This window comes from Carettochelys insculpta, chromosome 3 (assembly GCF_033958435.1).
Source record: "Carettochelys insculpta isolate YL-2023 chromosome 3, ASM3395843v1, whole genome shotgun sequence".
Taxonomy (NCBI): domain Eukaryota; kingdom Metazoa; phylum Chordata; order Testudines; family Carettochelyidae; genus Carettochelys; species Carettochelys insculpta.
In genome coordinates, this window is record NC_134139.1 from 61,623,602 (window position 1) to 61,637,947 (window position 14,346).

The 14,346-nt window shown below is 43.0% G+C and overlaps 1 protein-coding gene across 5 annotated transcripts in view; it reads right to left on the reverse strand.

Moving 5' to 3' along the window:
* The window catches only part of KCTD3 (potassium channel tetramerization domain containing 3), a 65,051-nt gene extending 56,183 nt beyond the window's left edge, over positions 1–8,868 (reverse strand). Inside the window, exons 1-3 of one of the 5 annotated variants that reach the window (XM_074989970.1) lie at positions 7,903–8,859; positions 2,597–2,624; positions 448–501 (exon numbers count right to left, since the gene is read on the reverse strand). In XM_074989970.1, the coding sequence (XP_074846071.1) occupies positions 448–476 (29 nt within the window). In that variant the 5' untranslated portion in view covers positions 477–501; positions 2,597–2,624; positions 7,903–8,859. Of the gene's footprint in view, positions 1–447; positions 502–2,596; positions 2,625–7,902 lie in introns of all 5 variants that reach the window. The other 4 variants (XM_074989969.1, XM_074989968.1, XM_074989967.1 and 1 more) reach the window with 4 other exon arrangements.
* Between the last annotated feature and the right edge of the window lie 5,478 nt (positions 8,869–14,346).

A 14,346-nucleotide genomic window follows, 5' to 3' on the forward strand; every position in this document is an offset into this window, starting at 1 on the left:
AGGGAGGACAGAAAAAATTGAACATATGGACAGTCCTCTCTATCTATGTACTTGGTACAAGTTTTCATATGCTGGGAATACACTCAAGAAATTAGAGGGGGAAAATTGTATGTGAAATTCATAAGGGGGGAAACTCTTAGTATTTTAATTATGAAAGTATACTGTACAACAGCAACAGAGGAGGTTGATACTGTTGATCTAATGCAGGTCCGGCTCAGGTTCCTCTCACCCACCCACCCACCCACAGCATGAGTACCTCAAAAAGATGAACAATCCCTTCATCATTTCATTCTCCTCCTTTGCTCTGTCCCAATAGTGGCAGCAGGAGGAGCTGTGGTTGTTATGGGTTTTTTTTCTGTAATCAAATCCTCATAGTGATAATTATATAAAATGCTTTTTAAATACTAAGTAATGTTATTTAGTAAAATACATTAACATTTGGAATACCTGGAAAAAAAGGAATCTGGAATCCACATTAGTGTTTGTCTTGAGGTACTGAACCTGTAAAACCAAAAATTAAATAATCAAGCATTGAAGATACAAAGCATCCAGTTGACACTAAGTTTTTTCAAGATTGCTTAAAACAAGCCTAAAGGTATGTTACACTGCAAAAAAAGGAGCCACAACAGTAACTCTCAGAGCCCAGGTAAACTAACCTGGGGTCAAGACTCATGCTATAGAGCTAAAACCAGCTGTATTCAGATTTAGGCTGGACCCTAGGTTCTGAACACACTAAGGAGGTGGATCCTATTCTGAAAGTCCACACTGCAGGCAACATAGGCTCCAAAACTCACTTTCATTGGTCTTTATTTGTAGTGCAGACATACCCTGAGAAGTAGGAAACTGGTTTGGAAAGTTGATTACAGAGCGACATCCTTACTATGTGTAAAAATTCTGAAGAAAAAATGTGAAGAAATTGTATTATTCTTACTTCTCATTTGTACTGCAGCACCCAGAGAACCCAAACCAGAGTCCCAGTCTTTGCACTACACCCTACACAAAACACACAGTGGCTACATCTACACTAGCCAAAAACTTCAAAATGGCCATGCAAATGGCCATTTTGAAGTTTACTAATGAAGCACTGAAATACATATTCAGCGCCTCATTAGCATGCGGGCAGCCGTGGCACTTCGAAATTGATGCGGCTCGCCACCGCGCAGCTCGTCCAGACGAGGCTCCTTTTCGAAAGGATCCCGGCTACTCTGAAGTCCCCTTATTCCTATAAGCAGATGGGAATAAGGGCACTTTGAAGTAGCCGGGGTCCTTTCGAAAAGCAGCCCCGTCTGGACGAGCCGCGCGGCAGAGAGCCACGTCAATTTCAAAGTGCTGCGGCCGCCCACATGCTAATGAGGCGCTGGATGTGTATTTCAGTGCTTCATTAGTAAACTTCAAAATGGCCATTTCGAAGTTTTTGGCTAGTGTAGACACGGCCAGTGAGACAATTCCTGCCCCAACGATCTTATAAACCAAGCTCTCCTGCAAACACACATGCCACCTGAGTAAGCATGACAATGCCAAATCTGAACAAAGAAATCTACAGTATTGGCACTGAGAATGAAAAACACGCAAAACAAGAATTTCTTTTTCCTGCCTGGGGAAAAAAAAAAAGAACCAAAACCTTTTTGCTACTTGAGGTACTGCAAATTTAAAGAGATTTTCTGTAAATTTTCAGCTGTGGCTTTGCTATAGCTTCCTTTATCATCACATACAGGTTGAAACTCTCCAGTGAGGCACCACTGGGATGTGACCGGTGCAAAAAGAGAGAATGTGATGAATCACGGGAGGTCAGTATTGTCTAGGATGTTACCAACACTTCCACTGATTAATAGGCTCCTGGAATACATTTAGGGTTAAACAGGTAAATAACAGCAGAGAGCACTGTGAGCCAGGACTAGTGGCTGTAAACAAATTTTATGGGACCACGGGAAACTTGAGCTCACCCGTGATAAGTAGACATCTAGCTAACTAAAATCATGCCAGATTAAGGATGTTGTCAGACCAGAAAGTACTAGACTAGAAAGGTTCAGCATTATAAAAAACAAGAAAATACAAAAGGACTATCAACATAAAGGCTGTGTCCAGACTGTGGGGAATTGTCAGCAAAAGATAGGCAAATTGCTGTGTGTGATTTGCCTATCTTTAGCTGACCATTGTGTCAGGAGAGGATTTTCCCATATTTGGCCCATCCACATAGGGCCAAGTGTCAGAAAACCCCCCTCTATCAAGACATCCCTTCTTCCTCAACCAATGAAGTGTACAGGGATGTTGACAGAACGTTCCCATCCAGCAGGTTTCTTCCAAGAGATATGCAGTCTGGATGTGTTCTCTGCCGACAAAACTTCTGTCTAGACAGTCTAGATATAGCCACAGCATCAAGATTACGTTTTATCTATTGTTCTTTAAATAATTCCACATATTTTGACCTTTCAAATTTAAAATGCAATTCTAAAAATAAGACTATTTCTGTTGCAGTAGTAATTCCACTGGTTAAAATCAAAAACAATCTCACTCACTACTAATATTAATACTGTTTTTCTACAGTAGTAATGTAACACTACTCAAGATGGTAAATGAGTCCCAATAATACACTCACCTAAATCATTCTGGATTATTTATGGAACCTAAGGGGAACAATTAAAATTTCAGGTAAATATTTAAGTGAACTGCCCTTTTATCAGGCATACGTTTCACATTTTATTTTCCTCTTCTATAAAACTCGCCTGTTCTTACATTACCAGCATCAAAATATTTCAAATTTGAATTAAATTATGTTTTATTTTATACTGAAATCTGTGTTATATTATGAAGACATGGGTGATTTGATGGCTACCTATAGATACATTTTCATAAAAGTTTTGTTTAATAATGTTTAATTAACAGAACTAAAAATATGTAAAATAAGCTATCAGGGGAAAGGTATACAATGCGAAATATTACACTGTTTTGATGTTTTCATTAGAAGATCAAAATCTGGCCAAATGCACTGCATCCCCTGCTTATCTGCACAGATGCATCAAGCATCTACATCTGATGGGATAAATTAAATACAAGACACTGTTTTAAATATGATTAAGCCAGGGGAGTAATTTGCAATATTTTGTGGAATATCTTCAATATTTCTAGATCATATAGGAAGAAACAGAAATCAATTATATTTTTCAATGGTGTCTAGACCTTCTTCCAATACATAAGAGGTGTAAAGAAATTAACAGTTATAAATGCAAGGGGAGATTGCATTTACCTCATTTCTCTGACTAAATGTGAACTTTGCCATTTGCACAAGTAATACCTTTTAAAACTATCTTTCCAAAAGTTTTGCACTGTGATTCTGCCATAAAGCTAGAGAATGAAACTCCAGAGACTTCACAAGACTTATGACAGGATTGAAACTGCCCCTTACATTGTAAGGTAAGGTTTTTTTAATCAAATCAGCTGTGTCTACACTACGAAAATAACTTCGAAGTTGAGCGTCCACACACCCTACTTCAAAGCTAAACAAACAAAGTTTAAAGCTCAACTTCGAAGCAGGGCACTACTCCATTCCCAGGAATAGAGTAAGGACTTTCAAGTTGGGCTCCCTTACTTTGAAGTTAACTTCAAAGTAAGGGAAAATATGTGTAGACTTTCTGCTGGCTACTTTGGAGTAATGAGTAACTTTGAAGTTAGTTCCTAGGGTAGACTCACCCATTCTGTCTTTCCAAAACTCATACAAGCAAACTGAACATAAGCTGTATTAAAGAAAAATATATTAAAGTGCAACTAAAAAGTATCTTGTAGTTTAGCCTTTCAGTCTTTAAAAAAATACTAATATGTTTACCTATATACATATTTGGCCTGCCCAAATCTTTACTGTATTTACTGAGGCACACATTAGTACATCAAAGTCTTGCCTTACTCTTTTACTATGTTTGCTTGTTCAAACTAGATGTTACGCCTCTAAAATCCAGTGCACTCTGCTCCAGCAACCTCCTTTGTCTGGTATGACCACAGATGTTGCCAGATGAGAGAGCAGAAGCACATACCTGTCTTGCGGCTGCGGGATGGGAAGCTGCCACAGGTTCAGCAGCCCAAGTCCCTGTTGCCCCGCACTAGCAGGGCAAGAGGCTGCCACAAGTCTGGAAACCGGAGCTTCCCAACAGTGGGGGCCAGGAGTTGGAGCCCCTGCCTGGACTCCACCAGGACACGATCAGAACCCTGAGCCCCAACTTGCCCCACACCAGCAGAGGCTGGGGTGCTGCTGCAAAGCTAATCTGAGTGACTCAGTGAGAGCTGAAACCCCTTGTCCTCCCCATGGCAACACAGAGCCAGGACCCTGACCCCCCGGTTTGTCCTGCAGCAGCAGGGTCTGGGAGGCTGCTGTGGGGCCAAGAGCTGGAGCCCCCTCTTGCCCCATGGCAGTGTGGGGCCAAGAGCCTGAGCACCCACTTGTCCCACAGCAGCAGAGATGGGATACTGCCATGAGCCTGGGAAGCAGAGCCCTCCACCAGCGCAAGGCCAGGAGTCAGAGATCCCATCTGCCCTATCAGTGGGTGGGGCAGGCTGGAGCCCTGTGGTAACCCCTGGAAGTCTGGGCTAGGGCAGAGCCAGCGGAGAGGAAGCCTGGAGGCTAGTGCTCTAGAAGTCCCTGAGCACAGCCCTGCACCTTCCCTTACCCAGTAAATTCTCTTGTTTGGGACCTGCCTGGTCCCAAGCATGCCAGATAAAGGAGGTGCTACCTGTATTAATACATTTAATAAATAGCTTGAACAAACTCACACATAGGAAACAACGTGCAGTGCAACATGCAAACAGATGCTGACCTAACTATACAAGGCTACGTCTACACGTGCCCCAAACTTCGAAATGGCCATGCAAATGGCCATTTCGAAGTTTACTAATGAAGCGCTGACATGCATATTCAGCGCTTCATTAGCATGCGGGCGGCAGTGGTGCTTCGAAATTGACGAGCCTTGCCGCCGCGCGGCGCATCCAGACGGGGCTCCTTTTCGAAAGCACGCCACCTACTTCGAAGTCCCCTTATTCCCGTGAGCTCATGGGAATAAGGGGACTTCGAAGAAGGTGGCGTCCTTTCGAAAAGGAGCCCCGTCTGGCCGCGCCGCGCGGCGGCAAGGCTCGTCAATTTCGAAGCGCCGCTGCCGCCCGCATGCTAATGAAGCGCTGAATATGCATTTCAGCGCTTCATTAGTAAACTTCGAAATGGCCATTTGCATGGCCATTTCGAAGTTTGGGGCACGTGTAGACACAGCCCAAATGTCCTAGTGTATATTCATTCTCAAGGAGAATAGTTTCAAGAAGGTTCCCTATAATCTGACCTATTACTACTGTTATGGTGTCTCTTTTACCCTGCGCAGTTAGGGCATGTCAACGCCACCCAGCGTTTAAGGACCAGACTATGTCGACAGCCCTGTCACTAAAAGTCAGTGTGAGTATACAGAGTTTTTCAGCACTTTTGTTTGAAAAATACTTCCATCACCAATGAGAAGGTTTCTCTTTGTATGCAGTGGAGCACTCCTGTAAACAAAGCAGCATTAACACTTAAAAAAAGGCAAAATTTTTAGAGATGTTATCCACATAGTTTTAGAAGCACAATTGCTACATTGACAAAGTAGCAGCAAACTCACAGAAATATAATAAACAAAAAATAAAGGTGAGTATATGGGGCACAACAATACAGTTAGTACCAATGAAGTTGTAAATTTAGCAATACCCATTTCTTCTAGAAAAATGTAATTGAAAAACTGGACTATGGAAAAACTATGGATGCAAAATAAAATGCAGGATGAAGGGTTTTCTTTTGTAAACCAGAGAATCTGACGAACTTTGTACTCCTCTAAAACTGTTACTGAATTAGCAATTCATTAATTTTGTCTGAGGAAACCTATTTCTCCCTCAGCATGTCTCCTGCTTACACGTCCCTGTGTTTTTCATAACCATTTGCTAAATATATTTCAAAACACAACCTCCTAAAAACATACTTCTCCAAACTGTACAAATTGGTCAGCGTATAACTGCAGAACAGTGAAGGTTTCTCAAAGATGGCACAGCCAACCATGATTTGGGTAATACATATGTAATATAAATTATTGCCAATGTCCTAATTGGCCCTGAAGACTTTTTCAGATATCCATTTTACTTACTATTTTAACGTATCCCTTCGGCAGGAGTTTCAGTGAATTAGAGATATAGTATAATCAGAGGCCTGTGTAGCCAAAGATTATGCAAGGTATGGAGGTAAATTTGGACATATAACAGGACTATACGATACTAGCTTTAAACTTTAGCATGTTATGGTTATAAACTAAAGTGTGCCAGACTAGAGAGGTTCAACCTGTACAGGGTAAGTATACTTACATTATTAATTTTCATAAAAACTTCCATTTTTAATAAAGCTGAAGTTGACACAGACTTTCCCAACTTTCTACAAGAAAAATCCAACACCTTGTGATAATATATAAACAGGCTTGAAATGATTAGATTTTTAATCAAAAATGTTTATTTCACCATACAAAGAAGCCAATAAATATATTCCCATTTACCCAAAATTTACAGACACACAAAATAAAACAAATGTTACCGTGGAATTTATGAGCTTGACTTAAAAAGATATTTGCTTTGTACATTTTGCACGCTATGTTGACAATTTGTTTCTCAACTATTATAAATTTAACTTTTAGAACCTCAAGATCTATTACTATTAAAACGCTATTGCCTGGCCCCACACGATAATTTCCCACAACTGTAAAAATTTTAAATAAACATTTGAATACTCGATCCCCATAATTTAGCACAACGAAACTTAAAATCGACAGAAATTAAATATTCTTAAAAATAATCATAGATATATCAAAATTATAATACCTTCATTCTCCAACACTTAATTATACAGAATATACTGCCCCTTAAATACGTTTTATCACGAAAGAGCCCAGTGCCTTTAACTAGATAAGTATCAGAAAGGTAGCACTGTTAGTCTGTATCCACAAGAACAACAAGAAGTCCTGTGGCACCTTATAGATGAACAGATCTAACCATGGGATGCATCTGACAAAGTGGGTCTTTGCCTCTGAAAGCTTATGCCTTAAAGTGTCTATTCATCTATAAGGTGCCACAGGACTTCTTGTTTTTTGGAAAGATAGATAGATTTCTGTAATTATTTTAAAATACCTAGGAACAGTAAACATTGACTCGGATAAGGAACACAGGGTTACAATATCCACATTTCTTCTGGATACCCCTGAATTTAACGCCTCTGTAACACCTTAGATGAACACAAATTTTCTTGTATCATTCAAGCAGCTCAACCACAAACACAACCTATGCAAATCTACCAACAATAGGGCACAGCTTGGGCACTTTCCTACAATGAGTTCAAGACCAAAATGCAATGACAACTGGTTGAGCCTGGGCACAGCAGCTTCAGAACAAGCCCTATCAGCAGAAAGCCAGGGCAAGACAAGACCCAAGTGGACCAGGTCACGATGACATAACTAAACAGATGCAGCCCCTGCGCCTGTTGAGAGCAATGCACGACCCCCAAGCCCTGTACCCCAGACCAGGGTTCTTCTCCCCATTAACACCCCGGCCCCACATCATGCGCCACTACTTTCCCTTAAACTACAGTCCCCAGCTCACCACCACTGGGGCTTCCCTCTCCATTACCCCCATCACCCTGCACTCAGATCACTGTCCTCTCCCAGACCCCGCTCCCCACTGCTGGGGCTCCCCTCCCACAGCCCCGGCGGCCTCCCGCCTTCGCTGCCCTCCCCCTGGCCCCATCGTTTCCCGGCCCCAAGATTCGACCCCACGCCGGCTCGGCCCCTTCATTCCCCTCCGGGACCTCCACCCCGGCACGCGCCTTCCCGATACTGCCTCTCCCGAACCGCCGCCCCCCCAGCTCACCGGGTGCCCCCGACGTTGAGCTGGATGATCTCTCCGCTGCCCGCGCCGGCAAAGCCCCCACCGTTCCCCGCCATCTTCCCGCCGCCGGCAGCGCCCGCCACCGCCTCCCCGAGAACCAGCAGGAGGCGGCAGCTGGAGCTGGGGCGTGTCCTGCTGGGCTATCCCGGGCGTGGGCCCACAAGGGAGGAACCGGATCCCGAGAAGCTCCAGCCCCGCGGCCTGGCCCCTCCGTTCAGGCCAGCCAAGGCCGCGCCGCCGCCTCTCTCTCTGGCCGGAGCCGAGCGGAAAGTGCCTTGGCAACGCGCAGCACCTGGAGGAGGGGGCTCGGCAGGGGACAAAATACTCCAAGTTCTTCGCGAAACGAGCCCGGGACGGGAAAGCTACAGCAGGGCCCGGCGGGACGCAGGGGAAGGCGATTGGAACGCCTTCGCCGCCCCGGCTAGAAATTCGCGTTCGCACTCCTTCAAGGGGGCTGCGCTGACACGCACCCCCACTTCCTTAGTGTGGGGTTCCACAGGCCGCTCCTTCGCGGGGGAATGCGTGCACATCAATCCCAAGGGGAGTCTGGGCGGTGCCCTCCAAGCAGCGGGAGTGTGGAGAGAGGCCCTTGCTTCTTTCTCCACTACTTGGCAAAACTCCTCTCTGTGTTCATGTCTTTTAACTATTTTGCTCGCGGTGCAGGGTAGCCAATCCCAGAAACTTCATTTAGGGACAAAATGGGGGATATTTGCAGACAGGCAAAATTTTTTACGGACATAATTTTTGTCCGGCAGGCAACATAAATGGTGAAAAGTAACCTTGTCATTCGTGCATCACAAGAGCAATATGCTATTTAACTCACTTTCATTTAGTTTCTCGTGGTGACATTAACTCAGTGAGATAAAGTAGATCAGTCGTTCCGAAAATTTGTGGCAACACACCTCCCCTTTTGATGTTTCATAAACCTTCACACCTCCCCAAACTCATCTTTACCCCCCCCCCCTTTTCACCACAAATTCAATTTGTAATTTAAAAGAAACACAAACTTGATATAAAAGTGTTATTTAAAATGAAAAAAGTTACAAATAGTTTTTCTTGGCCCCTTGTGCGTGCCTAGTGCAGCCGCCTGAGCCCTGTGCCAGCTGCCAGAGCTGTCTGCACCAGCTGTCCACCTGCCTGAGCCCTGTGCTGCCAGAGCCACCTGACAAAGGCACCTGCCTGCTAGCCTAAGCCCCATGCTGCTGGGGCCAGCCACCCACCCACCCACCAGGTGCCCAAGCCCAAAATTCTGAGGAGTAAAGGGACTTCAAAGTTGCCCCAGCACTTCAAAGTACCGGCGGGTGAGCCACAGCTAGATGTGTGCCGGTACTTCGAAGTTTAAAACTTTGAAGTTGGCATGGGGGAGGAAATTGCATAATTAAGTGCTGCACATGCACCGCGGCACTTCATTAGAAAACTCCCAAAACCCTAATTACCATCCTTCCTTGGAAGGAAGGTGGTAGTGTACACAAGCCCATGGAGTTGAAGCTGTCTATGATCTCCCAAGTAAAACTGACACCTCAGTTTTGTTTTGTTTTGTTTTGTTTTTTTCTTCATCCTATTAAACATGCTGATCTCCTACACAGTAACCTGGAAGAGAAGAACATTTTAAAAATAGGAATATGTAACTGTAAAATAACCCAAATGGGGTTGGAAGATGTAATGCACCATGAGATTTTTATACTGATCTCAAGACATCTGCAAATTCATAAACTACTAAAAGTCAATTGCACTTTTGCTCCCTTAAGTCACAGAGACTTCTGCAAATGCAGCCCATTGTAGTTACAGTGCAAATTAATCATCTAACTGTTGGACTTTAAAACCAGAAAACAACAGAGAAACTTCCTGGTACAAGTGCTGAAGGAACCTACTAGGGATGTGTGCAGCTTTACCTGCTGCTCACAAACATGGAGGAACTAGTAGGAGAAATAGAAATGGGTGGCAACCTGGAATGCAGCAGTCATGAGATGGTGGATTTCAGGATTCTGACAAAAGGAAGGAAGGTGAGCCGTAAAATACAGACCCTTGATTTCAGAAGAACAGACTTTGACTCCCTCAGAGAACTGATGGGCAGGATCACCTGTGAAGCCAATATGAAGGGAAAAAGGAGTCCAGGAGAACTGGCAGTATTTTAAAGAAGCCTTAGTGAAGGCACAAGAACACCCCATCCCAATGCACAGTATGAAAAGCAAATATGGTAGGCAACCAGATTGGCTTACCAAGGAAACCTTTGGCAAGCTTAAACTCCAACAAAGATGTGTAAAAGAAGTGGAAACTTGGACAGATGACTAAGGAGGAATATAAATATAGTGCTTGAGAATACAAGGGCATAATTAGGAAGGAGAAAGCACAATTGGAACTGCAGCTAGCAAGGGACGTGGAAGGTAACAAGAAAGGTTTCTGCAGGCATGTTAACAATAAGAGGGTGATCAGGCTGGTGTGGGGCTGTTACTGGATGAGGGAGCAAACCTTGTGACAGATTATGTGAGGAAAGCTGAAGTACTCAATGGTTTTTTTGCCTATGTCTTCATGGAGAAGGTCAGCTCCCAGACTAATGCACTAGATAATGCAGTATGGGAAGGAGGTGGGTAGCCATCGGTGGGCAAAGAACAGGTTAAGAGCTATTTAGAAAAGATACAAATACACAAATTCATGGGTCTGGATTTAATGCATACAAGGATACAGAGGAAATTGGCAAATGTGATTGCAGAGCCTTTGGCCATTATCTTTTAAAACGTGTAGATATTGGGAGAGGTCCTGGATGACTGGGAAAAGGCATATATAATGCCCATCTTTAAAAAAAAATAAAGAAGGACAATCCAGGGAATTATAGGCCAGTCAGCCTTACCTCTGTCCCTGGAAAAATTATGGAGGGGATCCCTCAATGAATCCATTTTGCAGCACTTGGAAGAGGGGAAAATGAACAAGAGTAGTTAACATGGAATCACCAAGGGCAAGTCATGCTTAACTAATCTGATTTGCTTCTGTGATGAGGTAACTGGGTCTGTGGTCATGGGGAAGTCAATGGATGTGATATACCTTGACTTTATCAAAGCTTTTGATGGTCTCCCACAATGTTCTTTCCTGCAAGTTAAGGAAGTATGGATTGGATAAATGGAACACCAGGTAGATAGAAAACTGGCTAGATGATTGGACCCAACAGGTAGCGATCAATGGCTTTAGGTTTGGTGGGTGGTCAGTTTCAAGTGGTGTGCCCCAACGATTGATTCTACGCCAATATTGTTCAATATCTTTCGCAATGACCTGGAACTGCTTTAGGTAGGAGACTGGACTCAATGACCTTCTGAGGTCCCTTCAAGCCCTAAGATTTTATGATTCTATAATAGATCCTAAGAAAATCAGCTTTTGTAATCTGTGGCAGCTGTAGTTTTAGATCTTGCCCACTAGATGACTCTATTGGTATGAAAGTGGGACTCCAATATGCATGCAAAATATACTTTCAAGACTCTCTCCTGATATATTTAAAATATATATTTTGCAGTTCCTCTGATAACAAATGTCAGACCTCATTAGAAGCATACATTTCACATCTGAATTATACCTTATTAATATGCCAAGGAAACTTATATAGTTATTTTATACAATTTTCTATGAATTCATAATGAATATAAGTAAAATATAACAAAATATCCTTTCAAATGGGATCTTATATGGATCAATGCAAACATAAGTGGACACATCAGCATTAAATATACAGGGGTGTTTGAATAATGAGCATGCAGTATTTAGGAATCTGCAAAGCCAATGGATATTACTTACTATATAGCGACATAACCAGAGATAAGTGACTGACTTCATAATTTGATACTTTTAAGTTAGACTGATTCCAGATATGATTATAAAGGTGTTTTCTCCAGTGCAGACATTGTCAAGGGGGAGTAGAAATACATTTTTATAAATTACTAGCAACACAAGTTTATAGATAGGCTTCAAAGGAGTACATTTTTATTGCTAAAAGTCATTAAACAACAATTATACCATGCACAAACTGGTGAAAAAAACATATCCAGCAATAAGATTTAAACTTTGCAGACAGGTGGAGTAAGAAACACACTGCTTGAGAACTTACTAGAATTTAATTTGTGGGCACTTACTTTGTATATTTTGGCATGCAGCACTGATCATTCATTTTTAATAGTTATAAAGCTTTAGGTCTTTCATTTATATTAAATAATTATTGTTTGGAGAAAGATTTAGCTTTTTATCCAATACCTTGCACCATTTACCTCAACTATAAACATTTATGTCAATAAGAATTGGGAAAAAACAACTTAAACCACAGAGCTCTGTGCAACTGCGACCATTTAAAATCATGAAAATTGGAATATTTAAAAATTAACAGTAATATTAGATGCTGAAATTATAAAAATATTAATCTGATTCTGCCAAACCTCTTCAGACTTCTGAGTTTGTAAATTCAGCTCTTCAGTTCAAGTAGCAATATTTTGTAATGTTTGTTGGGTTGGACCTAAATCATGCTAAATATAGTGCGGTCATTGAGACATCAAAGGACACTACGTTTAAACGTACATCCAAGCTTCTCAAAATACAGGACTAGAGATGAATTGTTACTATTTGACTTGCTTATTAAAGACTTTTTCACTAAGTTATCAGGCAAGATCCATGGATAAACCTGAGGAGCATAAATCAGTCTAAAGTAAGGAAAACCTCCACAAAGCTGACCTTTGCATTTCCCCAATTGTGGGCTGCTGTGAGCTCGTTCTGTAAAGGTGTAACTCCTAAGCCTAAGGGCCATTTTAAGTTATACTAGGCCTCAGGATTAGGCATCAAACCAGCAAGTAGAAATCAACACAGTGAGGAAGTACTGACTATAATCCTTTCATTGACAGGTTGAACCTCTGTAAACCAGAACTCTGGTCCAGCAATATTGGACCACAGACTCACAAGGAATAGGTGGAGTCTGCTCCTCTGCCACCCCAAATATACTGTCAAGTATTGGAGGGGTAGCCATGTTAGTCTGGATCTGTAACAGCAACGAAGGGTCCTGTGGCACCATATAGACTAACAGAAAAGTTTTGAGCATGAGCTTTCCTGAGCACAGACTCACTTCATCAGATGCTGGTCTTGGAAATCTGCAGGGCCAGGTAGAAATAAGCCAGAGCTAGGGTGGAGATAACAAGGTTAGCTCAGTCAGCAACGGCGAGGCTTACTACCAGCAGTTGATCTGGAGGTGTGAACACCAAGGGAGGGGAAGCTGCTTCGGTATTTAGCCAGCCATTCGCAGTCTTTGTTTAAGCCTGAGCTGAGGGCTTCGAATTTGCAGATGAATTGTAGCTCAGAAATTTCTCTTTGGAGTCTGGTCCTGAAATTTCTTTGCTGTAGGATAGCTACTTTTAAGTCTGCTACTGTGTGGCCTGGGAAATTGAAGTGCTCTCCTACAGGTTTTTGTATATTGCCATTTCTGATATCTGATTTGTGTGCATTTATTCTTTCACTTAGAGACTGTCCAGTTTGTCCGATGTACATAGCAGAGGGGCATTGCTGGCACATGATGGCATAAATTATATTGGTAGATGTGCAGCTGAATGAACCCATGATGGTGTGGCTGATCTGGTTAGGTCCTGTAACGGTGTTGCTGGTGTAGACATGTGGGCAGAGCTGGCAGCGAGGTTTGTTGCATGGAGGGTCCCTGACTTAGAGTGACTGTGGTGCAGTGTATAGTTGCTGGTTAGGATTTGCTTCAGGTTGGCAGGTTGTCTGTGAGCAAGGACTGGTCTGCCTCCCAAGGCATGTGAAAGTGGGGGATCATTGTCCAGGATGGGTTGTAAATCCCTGATGATGTGCTGTAAAGGTTCTAGCTGAGGACTGTAGGTGATGGCTAGTGGTGTTCTGTTGGTTTCTCTCTTGGGCTTGTGCTGTAGTAAGAGGCTTCGTGGCACACATCTGGCTCTGTTGATGTTTTTTCACTTCCTCAGGTGGGTATTGCAGTTTTAAGAATGCTTGGTAGAGATCCTGTAGGTGTTTGTCTCTGTCGGAGGGGTTGGAGCAAATGAGGTTATATCTTAGTGCTTGGCTGTAGACAATGGATCGTGTGGTGTGTCTTGGATGGAAGCTGGACGCATGAAGGTAGGCGTAGCGGTCAGTGGGTTTACGGTACAGAGTGGTGTTGATGTGGCCATCGTGCATTAGCACCGTGGTGTCCAGGAAGTGGATCTCCTGTTTGGACTGTTCCAGGCTGAGGTTGATGTTGGGGTGAAAGTTGTTGAAGTCCCGGTGGAATTCCTCCAGAGTCTCCTTCCCATGGGTCCAGCTGATGAAGATGTCATCAATGTAGCGTAAGTAGAGAAGGGGTGTTAGTGGACGAGAGCCAAAGAAGCGCTGTTCCAGGTCAGCCATGAAAATATTGGCATATTGAGGGGCCATGCGGGTACCCATAGCTGTGCC